This window comes from Buceros rhinoceros, unplaced genomic scaffold (genome assembly GCF_000710305.1).
Source record: "Buceros rhinoceros silvestris isolate BGI_N320 unplaced genomic scaffold, ASM71030v1 scaffold3295, whole genome shotgun sequence".
NCBI lineage: Eukaryota > Metazoa > Chordata > Aves > Bucerotiformes > Bucerotidae > Buceros > Buceros rhinoceros.
The window spans coordinates 46274-59177 of record NW_010414394.1 but is presented as its reverse complement, the minus strand read 5'-3'; the positions used below and the strand labels follow the sequence as shown (position 1 = coordinate 59177).

The following is a 12904-nucleotide window of genomic DNA, read 5'->3' as shown; positions in this document are numbered from 1 at the left end:
AGCAGGAATTTATAGCTGGAGGCTCCTGCCAAATTGGTGTCCAGTCAGATTTGAACCTGAAATATGCTGTAAATCCTTACCTTGCAGACGTGCTTTTTGAGCCGGTCCTGAGCTGCAGTACTTCTCGTCATCACACTTAAGGCTGGCTGGCATTTGCTGCAGGGTATGTGATTCCCAGCACTTCGAAAAGCATAGCCGAGTGCACCACTTCAGATTTCACAGTATCAGGAGCACGCCTCTCATTCTTAGAAATGACTGCAGTTTATAAAACCTTGGTGATGTGGCTGGAAGACTTTCCAGTTTAGACTACAGGTAAGAATCTGCTCTCTGATGGATTTTTGTGTCTCTGTTGCAGACAACGTCAAAACGGATCGGGCCGTGGCAATGGGGAATGGAATTTATATTTCTTGGAATTCTTACGCTAACATGACCTGTGGCTACATAGTAAAATGGTGTCATTCATCTGGGTCGGAACCCTGTACCGTGGACTGGCAGAAATTTCCTTCAAATGCAACAGATGCAGTGATAAAGTCTGGTAAGTCAGAAATAACTTTTTCTGAGTCTTTCTGGTTGAGAGCCTGAGCAGCAAGTGGAATAAAGGCTCTGGGATGAAGATGGTTGCATTGCTGTGTGCTTGTGTGTATAAATGAAACCCCTTCTTGGTACTGTGTTTATTTCAATTTCTTACACACTCCTGTCAGATCCAAATATCAGTCTTGACTTAAGTGTTATCATCCTATGTTTATTAACTGTTTTACCTCTTCCAGCCACACCAAACAACTTCCCGACTGAGCCTAATGCATAACGGTTAATCTAGGGTTTGGGGTTTTGTTTGGATTCTAAACATAAACAATGCTGCTCAGGATGGGGGAAGACTGATCTGTTGTGTTTACATGAGGCAGACATTTTTAAGTGTGACCTCCATGCATTGGCTTGGTGTCAGCAATTGAAATTTCCTGGAACAGGGCACATTCCAGGTCTTTAGATGCTGGTGGGCAGATCAGGGAAATGAAACTCAGCTGTGGAGGGACTAGTAGGAGCTGAAGAGGAAAGAGAGGGCCCAAGAAATATGTAGAATTTTTCTCTGCTGTCAAAAGGGGTATTTCTTTGCTTTCTAGAAGATTTGAGTATATACAGTCTCTGTTATAGAAAGCAACTTGGAGCTGTGTGCATAGGAAAGTTAGCGGGTGAGTGGGACCAGGGAGGGTGGAGGGCAATATGTTTCCTTACCTGTGATTACAACACTGTGTCCATGTTGTTTTCATTTGTGCTGGCTAGAGCTTACTTTTTCTGAGCAGACAATACTGTGTCTGTCCAAAGACACACTGCTCTAGTCCTGAGCTCTTCCCTGGAGTGCTTCTTGCGGCACAGTGTGAGAGTTTCTAGGCTGTTAGGGCTGGGCACAATCTGGCAAATCCACCTCTGTGCTTAAAATTATAGAATGTTTTGGGTTGGAAGGGACCTTTAAAGGTCATCTAGTCCAACCCTTCTGCAGTGAGCAGGGACATCTTCAACTAGAGCAGTCCTGCCAGGAGAATCTCCCAAGCTGGACCTGAATGAATAATTGTAAAACCCTCTTGACCTCTTGACTTCTGTAGAGTTTCACAGTGGCATCTTGTTTAGAAAAAATCCTGAAAGCAGTGTACACCCCTGACTTGAAAAAATCCCAAGAAGTGATACATTATTTACCATTGTAGTATCAAACACCTATGGCTCCCCAAAGACATGTGAAGCAGAATTTGCTGACTAGTATGTGTTCTGTAGAGTCCATTCAGGTTGGAGTTCTTTGCTGAAGTGCCTCACTGTCACTTTTGAGAGTTCTCTGAATTTCTTTTGTGCTGTTGCTGTAATAAGCCTGGGTATTTCAAAATGTATTTGTATTTCTGAAGAAGAGGCAGGATCTATATGGCTGCCCTGGAGAAAAGAAAGGGGATTGTTTCTGGTAACTTCAATTTGTGTTTCCCCATGGAAAGAGCAATTTATGCAATTTGAGTAGCTTATTTTGAATCCTTCCTATTTGTTTAGAACCAAAATTTCTGCGGGAGCTAGATTTGCTTACTGCTTCTAAACCACATCTGATGGCATAGCTTTTATAGGAATTACAAGCAGGGATAGTATTTATACCTAAGACTGCGGTCTGAAACTTTGTAATCTTTTAATACGTATTTATATGTCTGCATCATGTGAAAGCTAAAAAGCATGACTCCTCATAAGTGAAATATACTTAAAACAATTTTCTCTTGCAGCTTTGTTTAGACCTGGCGTGAGATACAACTTTTCACTATACGGCTGCAAATCCAGTGGATATCAGTTACTGAAAAATGTAACTGGGTATATGAAAGAGCTGCGTAAGTGCACTTTATTGTTCAGGATCTTTACAAGGTGAATTTAGACTGTATCTATTTTTAGCTCTGTGTGGGCAGAAGAAGATCGAGACAAGAATTCCCATACAGTATTGCTGACTTCTGCTTGTTCTCTCTATATAGTCATAATACATTTCTCCAGCAACTTGCAGTTCATAGCATGTGTTCTCCAGCATGAATGGTGACACAGCGTGGCACAGGCACAATTTGAACCACTGGGATGCAGTTACTTCTGTAAGAGAAGAGACGACTTTTTTTGATTTGTCAAGTCAATTTGACAAATTCTGAGCACATTTGGTACAGCTCATGTAAATACGAACAAATATTTCAAATATGAAAAGTGTTCACAGCATTTCCTTTTAAAAGCACTTCTTAGACCAGAACTAGATTCTACAGGAGAAGCCACTTTAAGAATTGTGTTTAAATACCCTTCCTACATGGAGTTTGATCCAGGGCTGAGCTTTGCTTGCCTGGAGATACATTAGTGTCTGAATACTTTCTGTTCCCAGGTACCTGAATATGACTTAACCCTTTAACATCACAACTGTGTCATATTGTAACTACAGCAGTTGTTTAACTTTGAATTTTAATGTGTCTTCTCCTAAATTAGTTTGCTTGGAAATTTGAGCTGCTGACATAATCTGAGCCCTTGGAAATATTGTTGTTTATTTCATTGCTAACGTTGAAAGTGCAGACCCCAGGTACTAGATCCTGCACTCCAAGTGCTGGATCCTGCACTTGGGTTACAACAACTCCCTGCAATGTCACAGGCCTGGGGAGGAGTGGCTGGAAATTGCCCAGCGGAAAAGGACCTGGGGGTGTTGGTCAACAGGTAGCTGAATATGAGCCAGCAGTGTGCCCAGGTGGCCAAGAAGGCCAACGGCATCTTGGCTTTTATCATCAATAATGTGGCCATCAGGAGCAGGGAAGTGATTGTCCCCCTGTACTTAGCACTGCCGAGGCCACACCTTGAGTACAGTTTTGGGCCCCTCACTAGGATAAGGACATTATGGTTCTGAAGCTGGTCCAAAGAAGGAAACAGGGGTTGTTTAGCCTGGAGAAAAGGAGACTCAAGGGAGACCTTATCACTCTCTACAGCTCACTGAAAGGAGATTGTAGTGAAGTGAGGGTCAGTCTCTTCTCCCAAGTAACAAGTGGTAGGATGAGACAAAATGGCCTCAAGTTGTGCGAGCACAGATTTAGGCTGGATATTAGGAAAAATTTATTTCCTGAGAGTGTTGTGAAGCATTGGAACAGGCTGCCCAGGAAGGTGGTGGGGTCCCTATCCCTGGAGGTATTTAAAAGACATACAGATGTAGTGCTTAGGGACGTGATCTGTTAGGGCTGGGTTAACAGTTGGACTTGATGATCTTAATGGTCTCTTCCAACAAAAATGGTTCTGTGAGATTAAGACAATTTTACCAGAAAGTCAGCTTTCATTCATTTGTATCTCTAAAAATCCTGAACAGTTTCCCAGAAGGCTTTCCCATATATGTTCTCAATGGATTGGAAGCTTTCAAGATAAAAGTATAAAGACTTCGGAGGACTAAAAATGCATCGAGCATGCAGAACAAACTTAGGAACTGAGAAGTGTATTCACTTTGCGTAAGAGCATAGATTCATTCTAAAACTTCAGATTTGCCTCTGGAGAGACCATCAAGATAAAAATAGTTGCATTCTTAAACATGAGTTTGGTACTGATCAATGCCAGATGTCAGACTAAGTCTGATGCTTGTGACCTTACCCAGTATCTGCTGTAGTGCATTCAGTGAGGTACGGCTATTGAAGTAAGGACTTATGATGCTTGCTGAGAGTAGTCCTTGTAAGCTGAGATAGATTTCCATGATAGGAATGTGGATTTTGTTTAATTTGAAGACTATCTATGAAGGCACAGAGTTAAAGCCTTTAAAAGCTAAAGAATTTGTATGCTCTGAATGTCTGTGCAATCTTTTGGGATTTGTTGCAGGAGGAAGGGTATTCATACATATGAGTCTGTAAGAAGGCTGCCCAAGGAGAGATTTTTGTTTCAGCTTCTGTTAGTAGATAATACCGCGGTAATTAGTAACCAACATGCTTGTATTTTTGTAGTATCACCTGCTGAATCTTTTCACGTGTTCTTGACAGTGAGGGAAAAATATTCAGGAAAAAGTTGAAAATGGTAGCCCTGAAATAAAACTGGTGAAACACTTATATATATTCAGCATTTAGTGATAAGATGCTTTCTTACCAGCTTTTCCCTATGTAATTCTCCCTACAGCTCCAAAACGAGCACCGAATTTTACTGTAGAAGAAACTTCTTCAGATTCTATATTGGTAAAATGGGAAGATATTCCGATTGAAGATTGTCAGGGATTTTTAGAGGGTTATCGGCTTTCCTTTGCAAAAGGTGAAAAAGATGCTTTAAAGCCTAGGCTTTTGGAATCAGGTAAATGAAATATATTGCAACTTTCTTGCTCAATTTTTTTTTTAATAATTTAATTTCACTTTAAAAGAAGATGCTGTAATCGTAATACAGTTGCATTACTCACTGGCATAGTTGGCCCCTTATTTGTGACGAATGCATTTGAAATAATCATCTCCTTGTGTGGTTAGCAGAGCTGCATTTTAATATAAGGCAAAAGTCGGAGAAAACCCTGGCTCACTAAAGCCGTAAAGCTATGCAGTGACTTAAGTGGCAATGAAACACGCTGCCCTCTGTACAGATACCCTGGGAAGATGAGACATGGGGGAGGTTACATGGCTATATTTAACTGGGTATATTCTTCCAGTACCCATCTTGTAAGGACATCTCTGTGTGGATCTGAAGCCTGACTCACATTTACATAAGAGGACAAGCAGGAGCTTAAGAAACTGAAGACAATCTGCAGCAACAAACTCCTGTGCTGTTTTGTGCTCTGTAAGCAAGCAGCATTGCTAGGGTTCTTTATTTCAGTTTTCCTTTACACAGACTGTTCTTCAGTTTCCATATGCTGACTTCAAGAAAGTCTTGCTAAAGTTTAGGCTGTCTTTGTGAATCCTTTCTTACGAAGTTATGATTTTCTTACTGCTTCCAAACAAACAGGGAATCCAGAACTTAAAGTTAAGAATATCACTGACTTAACAAAGAAGTCTTTGAAAATACTTGATCTTCAAGGCAAAACAAGTTACCAGCTGGATCTACAAGCCTACACTGCTGGTGGATTGAGCCCTCCAAACAGCCTCTATGTGGTGACAAAGGAGGACTGTAAGTTATATATCCCTGTTCATTAATAGTCTTCAGCACAGATGCTTTACAATGTGTATAAACCTGAGCTTATTTTTTTTTTTCTGGTCCCCTAAGGTAGTTTGGGCCTACAGTCTTAATTTTAAATTATTTCATCTGCTATTTTTAAATACAAAAATTGGTACAGTTCAGGGTGAGAAGGAAATCCTTTCCTATTACAGCTACTCTATAATTCATAATAATATATGCAAGAAAAATAATTTATAAACTACTACTAAATATGGTGGAATCTGAACTTAGTCTTCTCATGCAGCTAGTTGTTTTTGTGAGATTTCCCATCATGAGTATCTGCTAATACATGGTGGGAAGAAAGACAGTGTGGAAATGTTCACCAGTTTCAGAATTACAAACAGATGCCTCTGTGGTTTGAATTCAGTTTTATCAATCCCCTGGCAGAAAGAAACCCAGAAAGACAATTAGAAATAAAGAGATTCACTTTAGGGAATGAAAAAAAAACCAAAACAAAACATATGAAAGACTAAACACTGGGGTGCATTAAATTCAGGAAAAAGTCAAACTTGACGCGCTTAACATCAGTGGAGGGAGGCAGTGGGAATGTATCAGAACTAAACCCTGGGGATTAGGAGCATTGTAAGCCATATAAAAGGCAGTGCAGTTTGTGCAGTGGGTTGTTGGCCTGTAAGAGCCATTGCCAGAGATTCAGCCAGCTTGAGTAACCTGAAAGTTGAATTCTGGTGCTTACTAAGAACAGAATTATAGTGTCAATCAGTCTTGTGTTGCACGAGAAGCCTTTTGTAATTAAGCAATCAGAGAGAATTATCTGCTGATTCCTGTGTTCATCACTGAATCGGATCTGTTTATGAATGGACTTTTCCCTTCCAGCAAAGGCGAAGTGTATGGTATAGGTCACCGTTTGCAGACCACTGTTAGATGAGTTTAGTGAAACAGTCTTTAATGTGTGGAAATGTTAGGAATGGCATAAAAGTTGCTGGTAACTTTTGTCTTGTCCTTTTTCATCCCACAGCTGTAGGATTAATTATTGCCATTCTCATCCCTGTGGCAGTGGTGGTGCTGCTTGGAGTGGTGGCTAGCATCTTCTGCTACCGAAAGAGGGAATGGTAAATGCCCGCATACGGTTCTGATCTTTTTCTGGATGTGTTTGCTTCAGTGCTAGAAATTTCCATTATTCTGTTATCCTTTGTTTTCTCCAAGTACCCAAAGATGTCAGTGGCCTTTGTTTAAAGGTGGGTGGCAAAAACACATGCTAGAAGATGAAGGAGAAATCGAGCTGGAGAGAGGTCAGAGTGAAAAATGCAAAAGGGTTTTGCAGGAGCCTCTCTGCCAGTGAGAACCATTTATAAATAGTACCCAAGTGGAAATAAACTGGTGGGGTACTATAATTTGTGAGCCATCCTCAAACACTTAGGTAGACAACCCAGCTTCAACTTCTTGTAAACATGGCATATCAGATTCCTCAGTTAAAAAAAAGAAAAAAACGGGTTGCTGTTTTTTCCATTAAATACTCAGTGAAAGTCTAACACAGTAAATCTTTGTGCCAGATGTCTTCAATATTCTGAATTAAAAGGAAATGTCATGACTGCTTTTGTATATTTGCAATCTGTTTCAGGACTTGGTAACTTTTAAAAGTTTGTTCTTTTCTCTTTAAAGGATTAAAGAAACATTTTATCCAGAGATCCCAAATCCTGAGAACAGTAAGGCACTGCAGTTTCAGAAAAACATCTGTGAGGTAACTGTCATTTTAAATCTAGTATTTTAAACTTTCGAAAGGTATTGCGAGTAAAGAATTCTTTTGCAAACTTTGAGTCTTCTCTCCCGTTGTAGAATAAACTCTGTGGCAGGGTGGAACACAACAAGTTACTGAGTACTTTTGTCAGGTGCTATATAGGGCTTTTTTGTTGTTATTGTACTTCTTTGCAATGTTCGAACTAGGAAAGGAATGCTGCATTTCTCTCCTCCTGCACTAGTAAGAAGTGTCAGTACATGTTAATGATATGGGAGTAACGTACCCATCTTTGTAATAGCATTAGGAGAAGTAGAAGGTGGGGAGAAGTGTACATGACATACCCCCATCCTCCTGGTAGACTTAATAGCTGCAACTGAGCGTGACATTTAAACAGCCTTCTGGAATGGGTTACACAAAGCTGAGATTTGGGGAGGAAGTTCGCAAACACTTCAAGATCTGGAGCTTCTTTAAGTTGGCTAAAATACTTTTAATGTTAACAGGAATATGTGATAAGACAGAAAATTATAACTAAAACACTTTTTTTTTTGTATTGTACTAATGGAAGTAGGATGATTGCAAGCCACAATCCAACATACTGGCTTAATTTGGACAAGTTGTTGCTTTCAGGATTTCCAGGTCTTTTGGCTCAGTCTCTCCACCTTCTCCTTTTTCTTGCTTCAGGGGAATAAGACACTTAAAACACTGGAAATGAACCCATGTACCCCTAATAGTGTTGAAGTGGTGGAAACACAGTCTGCAGCTCCCAAGATTGAAGACACAGAGATGATGTCCCCAGCAGCAGACACCACTGTGCCTGAAGATGGCTCTGACTCAGAAACAGAGAACCATGTGGTTGTGTCCTACTGCCCCCCTATCATTGAAGAGGAGATCTCAAATGCCCCTATGGATGAACCTGTGGGGTCATCTCAGGTGGTTTACATTGACATCCAGTCAATGTATCAGCCTCAAATTAAACCAGAGGAGGAGCCAGAAATAGACTTAGTGACTACAGCGGGCTATAAGCCACAAATGCAGCTGCCTATTAGCATTCTGAAAGTAGAGAGTCGCTCATCTGCAGAGGAAGAATTGGATAAAACTGCAGGCTACAGACCTCAAGCAAACACAAATGCCTGGAACATGGACACTCCAGACTCTCCTGGATCAGTTGAAAGCAACAATGAAAATGCATCTTTTGGGAGCCCATGCTCCATTAATTCCCGACAATTTCTGCTACCCCCAAGAGATGATGAAGACTCTCCCAAACCCAGTAACATAGGGTGGTCCTTTACACACTTCTTTCATAACAAAGCAAATGATTAACTGTCAGTCCTTGTTGTACCTGAACCTGCCTTCTAAATAAGCTCTTACTCCTGATGTTGTAAAGCCAGGAAGAAGAAAAGTGCAAAAGGCATGAATTATTCTTGGAGACAGCAGAGGTTCTAGTAAGCCGAATGTTACTGTGTTTAAGTTAGGAAAAGTGTTGGTGTTCTGTTTCAATAGAGATCAAGAGACCGAAGTTATAGGAATTTAGTTACTACTCTAGTAAAATATATTGGATATAAGGGATATTGAGTTTAGAGCTCCTGATAATCATAGTTAAAGAACTCTGCCTACCTTCACATTGTGCTCCAAGATTAATATGGTCTCATGTAATTTGTAACATGGAAAGATTGCTTTGCTTTGTTGTAGTTGTTCTCAACTCTGCACACTCAAATGATGCAGCCCCAACAGGTTTTCTTACCGAAGGTTTGATTTATCACAAACCTCAGCCTAACACACACATGGAAACAATGTGGTTGAAAACTCTTGATGAGATCTTTTACCTAGTTATAAACTAAGAACAAATGAGAGTGCTTTTTTTTTTTCTTCTCCCATACGGAAGGGTATTGTCACTGTTTAACACTTCTGAAGCAGTGGCCATACAGATCTGTTGCTTTTTAACTAGACACTAGTTTCTGTACCTACTGTACAATGTTTATTCAGTGTTTGACTCAGGGGTACAAACTTGGGGAAAAAAATGTGTAACACTGATTTAAACCTCAACAAGAACTGCATAAAGTTTAAAACTTTTTTTTTGGAAAAAAAACAATGCTCTATTAATCTTTCCTAATGTATTGCACTAATGCATTTTGTATTTTATAGCTTCAGCTCCAGATCTTGTGCTTCAAAGTGGTACAGTACTCCATTTGCTCCTAGTGTTCAGCAGTCTTTGCACTATACAGTAATCTAAGCCATGGGGATATCTCTTCTACTAACGCTAGCTGTTTGGCATGTGAAATAAGAGGTTGTAGTATTAGCTCCTTCAGAGTGAATTACTCTTTGGACAGTCTTTATTGTATTAGCTCTGCCACCTGCTGCCTGGCTGTTCTCCCGTGTCTGCCCAACGGGACCTTCCCTACAAATCCTGCCTGTGAGTACAAGGTGGGATATCTCTAGTGGCAGCGAGACACCAAAGGAGGTTGAAGTGCCACTAATTCTACCTCTCCTTTACCAGACATGTGATGCAAAGAAAGCTTAAGTGATGTACATTCGTGTGCTTAAAGGAGTGTTCAGAACAATCATCTTTGAAAAGGCTTGTTTTCACATATGCATATCTAGGCAGCTGTAATTGTAACGTTTCACTGTGTAAACTTCAGACTGTGGCACACATGAATTGCGCTAGCTTACGGGAGAAAGTGCTTTATAATTTACCCATTTCTTATTGTAAAACACAGTAGTGAGAGGTCAGATGTTAAAGGGTGTCCATAAATTCCTAACAGAGTCTTTTTTTTTTTTTCAGGTTTCAATTTCCTTAGCTACTCTATGGTTTTTTGAATAAGATGAGGGAGTGTTTTTCTAAGCAAGATCCCAAAACAGATAAGGAGGCTGAACTGGCTAAGCTGCTAGTTGTAAAGTTGTGAGAGCAGACCAGAATGGCTAGCTTGGCAGATATTTGGTCTCCAAACCATGTGATCTGGCCAACAAAATAAAACCAATCATTAGGTTAAACCTAATCACAGCAACAGATGGTGCAGTTTGAGATGCTGGTATGTCTCTGCCATCTCCGTAGAATGAAAATACAGACGGATTTCAAAACTGACAAAAAAGCAAAACACTAAATAGCATCCAAATCATCATCAGTAACAAGTGCTAGCATGTACCTCCTGCCAGAGAGATCTGCGAAGACAGTAAGAATAGATCTTTCTGCAGACCTGACCGAGTGCAGGGTGTGTCTGAAAAAAAAGTGCAGATAGGATTCTGCTTTTGAGGTTAAATCTTGGAATTCGCAGAGCTGCAAGTGAGAAGACAGACACGTTGTGCAAAGAGCTGGTGTCCATCTGTCACCAGGCATCGCAGCAAGAGAAAGTTTCATGCCTAATCTATTACTGCCTGTTACTCAGAACACTAGACTACTACATAAAAGGAAACAGTTCTGCTCTTTTTGCTTAATAGCTGGAAAGTGGCTAAATCCTAATAGTAACAACCCTTTCTCTATATAGCTCTAAAATCTATGCTTTTAAAGCAGATTTCTTTTCACTAGTGCAGATTTGGATTAATGTGTTTATCTCCTGATATGAATTTTAGATTCTGCTGCCATGTGTTTTTAATTCAAAGCAGAAGATGTCATGCTCAGAGTGTACGGGTAGTGGTTTGGGTTTTCTGTGGAGCAATTTTTCAATGCAGAGGAGCAATCAGTATTGTTTGGTGATCAAAACAAAAAAAACCCTCTGTAGCAGAGCAGCTGATCATGAAGTATTTCATATGGCTCTGTATTGCAAGAAACAAAACCAAACTGAAGTTTGAGAGTACTAGCAATTTTTAATTTGGCAAACTGGAAGCTAGGGCAGTTACAGAGAACACAAAGAGCTTACAGAGAACAGCCTAACACCCTTCACAGCACTCTCATGGTGAGTTACTTAAACACAAGCATCACATACTCAGATTTCCCTTTGCCCTGCTTTTCCTGGTTACTAAAGGCAACAGCATTTTAAATGTCGTCATTTCTAAGTTATTAGTTAGGAGAAAGGTTCACAAATACCGGGTCTGCCTTGATGTTATTGAAGCATTCTCATCTAATTATCATAACATTCTTTTTTCTTAGACTTTGAAATATATATTTTATTTGACAGGTTTTCTGACTTCCGTAATGTAGGGCAGAAGAGTCCTGTTAATAGCAATGACTTACCATACACATCACCTTGTATGAGTACCAGAAGAGAGGGACAAATAGAGGAGAGACACAGACTTGTGCAGTATATGTAGCATCATCTACCGTTGCTCAATAAGCAGTTTTCATTCCAGCACTTGAACACTCCGCTGCTTCACTTCTGTGGTTTCCTTCGACTCTATTCAGTGCTGCCAGTGAGGACTCCTTTCAAATGCCTGTCTTAAGTCCTCGCCACCGAATCCAAATACCAGATGGGTAGTAAGAGGTTGTGTGCTAGTTTAGTGGTGATGTGAGGACAACCCTAGATGCGTGGAGCTGTAAGAATGAGTGACAAGGACTGTCAGGAAAGGGACTTGCTTTCTGAGTCCAAGTGCCATGTTAAAGCAGTGAAGCATCTTTAGGAATGTCTTCGTACCAAATTAACTTTCAAAGCATGGTGCTCTTTAGCCTCTAAATACATTCATAACAATTGTAAGACTAGTCTTACAATTCAGAGGGTCTGAATAAGAGTCTTTGGGCTTCAGAGGGGATCAGACTCCTTGTACTAGTGCCTTTGGGCTGCCTAGTGAGCCTTTTCAGTCAAATTGTTTCTGAAACATGTCTTAGGAAACTTAAAGTACTGCATTTCCTTAGTCCTGCATTTTCTTTATTGAACATCTATTTTGTTTCAGTTCTTTTGGCTTTCTGCTTTTTTCTTCTAGAAGACTAGAAAGTTCAGCTTTTTTAAAAAACAAAACAAAATATCTTCCAGAAGGGATATGACCAGAAGGGATTGTGTCCAAATCACTGTTACTCCTAACTCAGTACTTCAATTCTCCAGTTGGACCAGTGTTCAGAGATGTAGGGTGTTAATGCCAAGCAATTTATTTCTGAAGCAAATCATCGCTGCTGCTGCTTTATATTTTTGAGCCATGCCTGTCATATGTGACGATTCAGGTTTGTAATGTTTTTTTGTACTGTTCACTGTATGCATGGAACATCAGTCACATTTGATGGAACATCATGACTCCTTTTTGACACAGTTGTTATTTTTGTTGTTCTGACGTGGGGATCTTGATTTCTTGGTTTTGTGTGTTAAATTTTGGGATGGTAGATCTGCATGTGATATACCTCACAGAACTAGTTAATGTATCAACAAAATAGTAAGCTAATATTACAGGCAGGCCGTGAATTACCTCCCCTGCTATGCAGTGGCTGCATAAGCAGACTTAGGACCCAGTGACTGACATTTGCTCTGGTAGCTGTCTTTATCTGTAGTTGCTGCTTTCATGGGTAAACCATTTCCAAAGGGAACCAGTAGTTGTGCGTTCTGTCATGACACAATTGACAAACGTGCTGTGTTTCTTAGTCTTTGGTCTACGTGGAGGTCCAGAGCTTTTGTGTGCTGGGACCACAGCAGCAGCAAGCTCCTGCTGACCTTGAGTTTT

The 12904-nt window shown here is 40.3% G+C and overlaps 1 protein-coding gene across 1 annotated transcript in view; it reads left to right on the top strand.

Annotated features, from left to right (window-relative positions):
- The window catches only part of LIFR (leukemia inhibitory factor receptor alpha), a gene marked incomplete at its 5' end in the record, with an annotated part of 13091 nt that extends 3700 nt beyond the window's left edge, over positions 1–9391 (top strand). The window contains 7 exons of the mRNA XM_010137065.1: positions 356–535; positions 2247–2348; positions 4621–4788; positions 5425–5586; positions 6611–6704; positions 7255–7333; positions 8012–9391. Of these exons, the coding sequence (XP_010135367.1) occupies positions 356–535; positions 2247–2348; positions 4621–4788; positions 5425–5586; positions 6611–6704; positions 7255–7333; positions 8012–8650 (1424 nt within the window). The remainder of the gene's footprint in view (positions 1–355; positions 536–2246; positions 2349–4620; positions 4789–5424; positions 5587–6610; positions 6705–7254; positions 7334–8011) is intronic.
- Positions 9392–12904: the final 3513 nt, after the last annotated feature.